An 8,854-nucleotide genomic window follows, 5' to 3' on the forward strand; every position below is an offset into this window, starting at 1 on the left:
TTGCAGCATCTGATGGTGTAAAATTAACTCTCCTCTCTCTCTCTCTCTCTCTCTCTCCTCTCTCTCCTCTCTCTCTCTCTCTCTCTCTCTCTCATCTACTTATGCTGTGCCATGTAAATGGTTGGAGGAAAATAATTGGTAAAATCTCTCTCTCTCTCTCTCTCTCTCTCTCTCTCTCTCTCTCTCTCTCCTCTCTCTCTCTCTCTCTCTCCTCTCTCTCTCTCTGTCAAAACGAGAATTCATGGTGTTGCGGCATCTGATGGTGTAAAATGGTTGGTGGAAAATAATTGGTAAATTTCTCTCTCTCTCTCTCTCTCTCTCTCTCTCTCTCTCTCTCTCCTCTCTCTCTCTCTCTCTCTCTCTCTCTCTCTCTCTCTCATCTACTTATGCTGTACCATGTAATGTAAATGATTGGAGGAAAATAATTGGTAAATCTCTCTCTCTCTCTCCTCTCTCTCTCTCTCTCTCTCTCTCTCTCTCTCTCTCATCTACTTATGCTGTACCATGTAAATGGTTGGAGGAAAATATTGGTAAAGCTCTCTCTCTCTCTCTCTCTCTCTCTCTCTCTCTCTCCTCTCTCTCTCTCTCTCTCTCTCTCTCGGTGTCAAAACGAGAAATCATGGTGGTTGTGGCATCTGATGGTGTAAAATTAACTGCTCTCATTCCACGCTCTTGCAAAGCGGGGAAATCCAAAAAACGTCAAGCTATCAATCACCCAATCTCTCCTCGCTGTGTGATATAACTTTCATTTCTTCCGACAGAGGGCAGGACGCTCGCGATGACATACGAGTGCAAGTTCATCGAAGTCAGCGCTGGGTTCGACCATAACGTTGATGAGCTTCTCGTCGGCATTCTGACGCAAGTAAGTTTATTTGCATATAGCAGTGGAATAAACGAAGTCATGTCTTGATGAGTATTCGATTATTTTGGGTCGAAATTTGTACACATATTTAATAGCACCTGGAGCAAAATGTCAGAACACGAGAAACCAAGTCACTCGTATATAACTTTTCTGGACCAGTGCCAGATTTATGTAAGTTTGTACTTAAATTTGTGGGTGAAGTATATTTCAATACTCCGATAATGAACAAGGACAGTAAAAGGAAGACCGGAAAGTCGTTGGAATTTCTGTATTTTCCTTAATAGTAAAGCACGTTGGCAACAGATGGCGCTCGTCAGTTTGATCTTTACATTGGAATCGAGAAAAATGGAATGCTTAATATGAATTTAGTTTGTCACTGCTCTACTGCTGAATAATGATAAAATGCTTATATGATTCAAGAAAATACATATTTTGTGTTAAATCAATCCCTTCAGTAGTGTACTACTGTCAAGGGTCTTAAAAGAAAAATGTTGTGATACGCCCACAGGGTTTTTCAGTGAATTTTAGTTGGGCGCGTTGTCAATAGATGGCGCTGATCAGATGGGGAATTTGCACATTTTTTGTAGGGAAGCTCTCCGGTCCTCCCTTTACTGTCTTTGGTTAATGAAGGAATCGAGTCAATTAAACCTTGCCATCCCTCAGATACGATTAAAACAGCGGGCTTTGGCTAGCGAAAACTCGAGCGCATCGACAACCCCGAAGCAAGAGGGCTCCCCGACCAACACCAAGCTCAAACACAAGAACAGTTTCCGCGTGAAGGGCATCCTCAACAAGTTACTGAACAAGGACCGAAAGACGAAGTCGTGCGAGAACCTCCACGTCTTATGAGACACGAGGGAACTTGGCGAAATGACACCGATTGTGAGAAAGAGTGGAGAGAAAAGGCCCGCTCAATATTATGCTGTTTGTGTGATCCCGTCGCTCGTTTTCGTCCAAAAGATGTTTTCAGTGTTTCAAGCAGTTTCTCATCTTCCCTATTTAACAGTGTAAGAAAGACATTTCAGTCTACTTTACAGTTGGAAAAAAGCTTTATTTTGAATTAACAGTTGGACCAATATTTCTGCTCTGTTTGATAGTGGGGAAAATATTTTAATCTAAGCAATAGGAAAAAGATGGTGGAAAATATGTCAACCTTGCCCAGAAGTCAAAAAAATATTTCCACCCTAAAAAACAATAGTAAAGATTTTCCAACCCTATTTTATATTTACAAGAATATTTTCACCCTGTTTAACAATTTGAAAAATATTTCAACCCAACTTGACAGCAGGGAAAAATATTGGTCTTACCTGGTAAAGGAAAAAAAAATTTCAACTCTCCTTCAAAGTGTTAAACAATATATCGTATTTAATTCCTGTGGGGGAAGAATATATAATAACATTGGAAAACATATCTTAACCCAACTTTTCAATGTGAGAAACTATGTAATGCTTCCGACACACTCTTTGACTGTTAATGTTACGTAAAAACAAGATTCAAAGTCTATTAAAAAAATGTTATTTCATGTGACGAGTGATACCATAGATGCTTCGATGTCAATGGTCATTGTGCACAAATTAGTCGTAAACAATCATCTTTAGAAAGCCTCAGTCTTCGAGATGATTAAATCATACATTATTCATTTCTTTTTCTTGAAAATGGATGTTGTACATAATATAGTATCCAGTTTTCTTATTCGCGTCTTTTTCACGTTTTCATATGAATTTTGAGATGGTTCATTCTCTGCTGTCTTCCTAAACTATCATGATAGTTCAGCATATATTAGTGTTGAAGTGAATAGTAAATATGTCGTCATCAAGTATGGATGTAAAGATAATTTATATTTGAATGTATATATAAATATCAGCATATATGTCTATATGTCTTTTCATCTTTTATATATATGTATGTATATATATATATATATATATATATATATATATATATATATATATATATATATATATATATATATATATATATATATATATATATATATATAATGTCGCGTGTGCGCATATGTATGTTACTGATATGTGAATTCAATTCAATTGTTGGCTAATTATATACCAATATGCATAAATAACTCTAATATATATGCATACATATTTAAACAATGAAAATGGTAAAATTAAATTTTTGAAAAGTACTTGAAAGGAACTTAATATTATTCAAAGGTCTTTTAATGTTTTAAAGCTTACACACTTAAGTACACCTTGAAACTGACGTAGACAATTTTTTCATAAAGTCGACAATTTCCGACAGAAAGACGAATAGAGCAGACATTTAAAATCAAGACTACGGTAGTTAAAAATAAGATAATTAAAAGCAAATCATTTGTGGTGAAACTTTCTTTCGTTTGCATATATTCACATGTTTATCAGAAGGCAAAGTTCCTTTTTTTTATCAAATTTCTTTAAAATGTCTCTCAACATTCGAGTTGCCTTTGGGAATGTCCCATTGAGATACAGATCGGTTTGACGTCAAAAACGAGTAATCTCGCTCGACCTTCCTTTGAGGGTGTGAGGTAAGTACTAATAGTGTGTGGTTGCCTATAATGTAACATACATATATGGCTTATGTATTTTCCTGCTCTATATTAGATGTTTCTCATATATGTCACTCTAGTCTCTGTAAAGATTCCGGGCAAATTAAGCCCCACCCTCTGATGACGTCATAGCCAATCACGTTGTCTCCTGCATTAGCAGCGGTCACAATACATCCCCTCTGTTAACGCGGGAGACAGCATGATTGGCTATGAGGTCATCAGGGGTGTGGCTTATTTCGCCGGAGAATCTGCGGTGACTAAAGTGAATTAGATTTTCTGAAAGCGTACGTTCACGTCAAGTTATTTGATTATATTTTTGTAATAAAAAACAGAAAAAGACATACAAATATGTAATATTTCTAAGAAACTTCCCTGGGTGAAATATCATGATAAACTCAACTGTTTTTGCCGCCTATTAGTGTATAATAAACAAATGTCTTTTTATCATGCAAAACTATTCCTCAGGAGCATTTATCCTCAACCTCTCTTCTCTTTTAAGAAAAAAATCTTATTTTTTAAATCTTTCAGAGGTGTAAGTACTTCGTTGTCATTTGTAAATAAGTAAAAAGAAAATGTACTTCCATGTGGTTTTGATGTCCTAATGACATTTGAAGGAAAATGTGGCTGTACTCATGACTGGGACACTCGTTCAAACATGTTGAAATAGTCAATTGGTTCTATATATATATATATATATATATATATATATATATATATATATATATATATATATATATATATATATATATATATATATACATATATATACAGTATATATATATATATATATATATATATATATATATATATATATATATATATATATATATATATATATATATATATATAAATATATAAATATATATATGCATATATATATATATATATATATATATATATATATATATATATATATATATATATATATGTGTGTGTGTGTGTGTGTGTGTGTGTGTGTGTGTGTGTGTATGTGTGTGTGCATTCTAACTGTAATCTAACAGTTTAGTATGTTCGTTTAAAATTCCCATAAAAGAAACTTAGGAAATCAAATTTATCACTATATTTTAACCAATACACATTGGCCCTCGTCATCTAGATGTTTCTTAAATGGATCTTTGAAAGGAACATATTAAACAGAAGATATATATATATATATATATATATATATATATATATATATATATATATATATATATATATATATATGTATATATATTTTCAGAAGTATGCATATACCTTTAATGTACATGTGGTTATAATGATATTTATACAACACGAATGTGTATGTACGTGCTGGTATGTGTATATATGTGCTCTGCATGTCTGGTTGGATGAGGTAATATATTAAAGGAATTGTGCATCGAATCATTGCCACCCAGAATGCATAATGACCAAAATAATGAGTTGAGATATGTTCCTTTACTCTTCATTACACATTGATAATTATGTATTTCATGCATAAATGAGGATAAATATTTCGTTATTCCTTTCCCTCTAAATTAGGAAGAAGAAATGAATTAATGTTAAGAGTATTTGAAGAAGAAGAAGAAGAAGAGAGAGAGAGAGAGAGAGAGAGAGAGAGAGAGAGAGAGAGAGAGAGAGAGGAGAGAGAGAGAGAGAGAGAGAGAGAGAGAGAGAGAGAACCGTAAATGAGGATAACTATTTTGTTATTCCTATCCCTCTAATTTAGAGAGAGAGGGGGGTAACTATTTCGTTATTCCTATCCCTCTAAATTAAGGAGAGAGAGAGAGAGAGAGAGAGAGAGAGAGAGAGAGAGAGAGAGAGAGAGAGGAGAGAGAGAGAGAGAGAGAGAGAGAGAGAGAGAGAGAGAACCGAATTTCCGGTTAAAGCTGGAGATCAGGTGGCACTTAGATGCCAAATTGTTTTGAAACACGAGTTCCCGCTAATCAGTAACTCCCGAGGCAGTTGCCAATTATGTGAATTACTCCAAATACAATGACGCTTTGCCCCCTTTGAGGAAGGAATGGAACTGTCTGTCCAGGACTTTCGAGTTGAAACTAGAAAGTTGCATCAGTATAATCTATGAATTTGTGACGTAGATTGTTGACATTTCAAGATGGTGTTGCAGTGAGTTGATCAATGAATTGTTCAAGCAATCCGTTACGCAATGCAAGATGTTTTGATGAATCGGGTTAATCTAAGGATGGTGACGAAAACTATTTGCATTGCAAGCCAAGAGGATAATTCTCTATCTTGTCTGTTTTTTTCTGCATATTATAAAAATGTCATATTCACATCATTGTCTTTAGTCCACGCAAACATCAGTAAAGACATTCAAGGTAAGTATTCTAATTAATTTCCTTTAATTTCCATCGAATTTCTGATCAGAAGTAATTTTATCATGTTTAGTTATGATATCAAGTCATGAATTAAATGTCAAATACATTCATGAATCTTTAAATGTAAGTTATTCCCAACGAAAAGTGAATTTGGTACAATTTTAACTTCTAATTTAAAGGTACAGTAGCCCATACACTAGTTACCGTGTTACATCCGCCAACGAAATTGGAAGGAGGTTATATTTTACCCTTTGTGTTTGTTTGTTTGAGAACAGCTTTATGGCCACAATTTTAATCGTAGAGTAATGAAAAATTCCAGAGATTAACTGGTATGTAAAAGGCTGGAAATTATAAAATTTTGGAAGGTCAAGGTCATGGCCGAGCAAAAGGTCATAAGGCATGTTTACCATTGCATTCATTAAAAGATATTCCATGGTAAAGTATATCCATTGTAATGAGTTACCTGTGACTATATATATATATATATATATATATATATATATATATATATATATATATATATATATATAGAGAGAGAGAGAGAGAGAGAGAGAGAGAGAGAGAGAGAGAGAGAGAGAGAGAGAGAGAGAGAGAGAGAGAGAGAGAGAGAGAGAGAGAGAGGGGCCTACGTATACTATTATTATTATTATTATTATTATTATTATTATTATTATTATTAGCTAAGCTACAACCATAAGTGGAAAAGCAGAATGCTATAAGCCCAAGAGCTCCAGCAAGTAAAAATAGCTCAGTGAGGAAAGGAAAAAAAGCTACAAAAGAAATAATGAACAATAAAAAATGGAGTGAATGATGAACAGAATAGTGAAATGTGTACATAAACTCTTCTATATTTCTTGGTAAAGAGAAATGGTGAGCAAATACCATTGAATTTGTAAGCTCGGGAGATTTTGAGGTCTCTGGTTTTTGTATTAGTTGTTTTGACCTTTATTCTAATAGAATACTTTTCATTTCATGGTAACCAGATTACTGCACATATCAAGTTCATTTGCATACACTAATAAATAAAATTGGGAAATCTAATTTAATTTTGCAGCTAGAAAACACAAAGAAGTTAATTTATAACATATTGCAACCTTTGGCAACTGCAGTCCTGTCGTACTATCGCTTAGCGTTATTCATTTATTTGTTGTTTTAGTTAGGATTCGTAACTTCATGGTCGCTATTCATCGGGAAGTGTCAACCATTTCTTCTTTACTTCATCGTTATTCAACACTGGATGAACTAAGTACGTTATATGTAAATTAAAATTCATTATAGGTAATAAAAGGGTTTTATTATACTGTAAATTGTACAGTATTATGAGGTGGATCCAAGTTAAAATCCTGCCAAGCTAATGGTTTTACCTTTAAGGTATTCATAGTTACCGTTGAGCCGTGGCTAAACTGCCTATGTGCTTAGACAAATATAATGAGTTTATATTTTGTTAGGGAGAGAAAATATATATATTTAGAAAGGTTTTAGTAAATATTTATTGTCACTTCTGCTGATCCAACCTAATGATCCTGATATTGTGAGGAACAGTAACCTTGTATTATCTGCAGCCTATATTTTGGTATGGGTTTTATTATAGTTACGGACGGGGAAAAATTTTATACTGTAAAATAGCTTTTTCCTATTGAAAAGACTCCTGTTTTCTTCGAAAATGACACTAACACTAACTATCACTAACATCAAATTATTCATCTTGTGTGTCATCGTTTTAAATTTTGGGCTAAGCAACATTCCTTGGGGTCTGAATGCATATGTGTAGGGATGTTGTAGTGGTTAGTGTGCTGCGGCTGAATATAGCCGGTAGACTTACTATTGGGTTGCTGACCCAATCCCGCTACCTTACATTTTAGTAAATGGCCCGGTACAACATTATTTTGGTTTGGGGCAAGGGGACCCCACAAGCTTTTTGTACATCAGTATTTTCAGTACTTTAATTGAAGAAAGGGTAAATATTTAATACTTTGGTAAATTTTTAGTTTCAGCCAAATTTGGAAAAATGCAATAAAAATATATTTGTTGCATCAGAAATAGTGTGGTTTCAATGAATTTAACGTTTATTTTGACTGCAAACCAACCGATTTAGAGATTTACTATGTATACCCTAGTTCATCCCACCAATTATGGGGGGACACCCTTTGGGAACGGGGGTTTTGGGTGGGGGAAGGGGGGGGGAGGGTGTTGGGGCATTGAATGATATTTGCAATAAATGAATAATTAATGTTCCAGCACCCCTCCCCCATACCCCTAACTAGGCCTACCGGGGGGAGGGGGGTAGGGCCCCCCAGCGACCCCCCCTTAAAGCCACAGTAATTTTCAGGGCACCACAGAACCTAACAAACCCACCTAACCTAACCTAGGGGCCCTGTACCCCTACCGGGGGGGGGGGGCTTTGCCCCCCCTGCGACCCCCCCTTATGGCCAAAGTAATTTTCAAGGCACCACAGAACCTAACAAACCCACCTAACCTAACCTAGGGGCCCTGTACCCCTACCGGGGGGGGCTTCGCCCCCCCTGCGACCCCCCCTTAAGGCTACAGTAATTTTCAGGGCACCACAGAACCTAACAAACCCACCTAACCTAACCTAGGGGCCCTGTATCCCTACCGGGGGGGGCTTCGCCCCCCCTGCGACCCCCCCTTATGGCCACAGTAATTTTCAAGGCACCACAGAACCTAACAAACCCACCTAACCTAACCTAGGGGCCCTGTACCCCTACCGGGGGGGGGGGGGCTTTGCCCCCCCTGCGACCCCCCCTTAAGGCCACAGTAATTTTCAGGGCACCACAGAACCTAACAAACCCACCTAACCTAACCTAGGGGCCCTGTACCCCTACCGGGGGGGGGGGGGGGGGGGGGGGGGGGCTTCGCCCCCCCTGCGACCCCCCCTTTAACCAGGGGTAAATTTGAATATATATATTTTGTTAAATCACTGGTAAAGTTTTAGATTCAACCAAATTGGGAAATGTATTATATTAATATATTTTCCTAGTAAAGCACGTGATAACAAAACACTTCTTCTCAATACATTATTGTCGCTAATGCATACTTACAGAGAACAAAAATATTTCAGGAATTGAAGGTCTTGACTTTTTCTAAGTTTAGTGTATATCTTTCCATGGGCACGCAAGGTAGCTCTTG

The 8,854-nt window shown here is 36.2% G+C and overlaps 1 protein-coding gene across 1 annotated transcript in view; it reads left to right on the forward strand.

The window, feature by feature from the left end:
• LOC137645089 (GTP-binding protein RAD-like) overlaps positions 1-2,739 on the forward strand; it is a 55,871-nt gene extending 53,132 nt beyond the window's left edge. Inside the window, exons 5-6 of the mRNA XM_068377940.1 lie at positions 762-862; positions 1,526-2,739. Coding sequence (XP_068234041.1) covers positions 762-862; positions 1,526-1,711 — 287 coding nt within the window. The 3' untranslated portion in view covers positions 1,712-2,739. The remainder of the gene's footprint in view (positions 1-761; positions 863-1,525) is intronic.
• Positions 2,740-8,854: the final 6,115 nt, after the last annotated feature.

The sequence above is a fragment of the Palaemon carinicauda genome, chromosome 8 (assembly GCF_036898095.1).
Source record: "Palaemon carinicauda isolate YSFRI2023 chromosome 8, ASM3689809v2, whole genome shotgun sequence".
In the NCBI taxonomy this organism is placed as follows: Eukaryota; Metazoa; Arthropoda; class Malacostraca; order Decapoda; family Palaemonidae; genus Palaemon; species Palaemon carinicauda.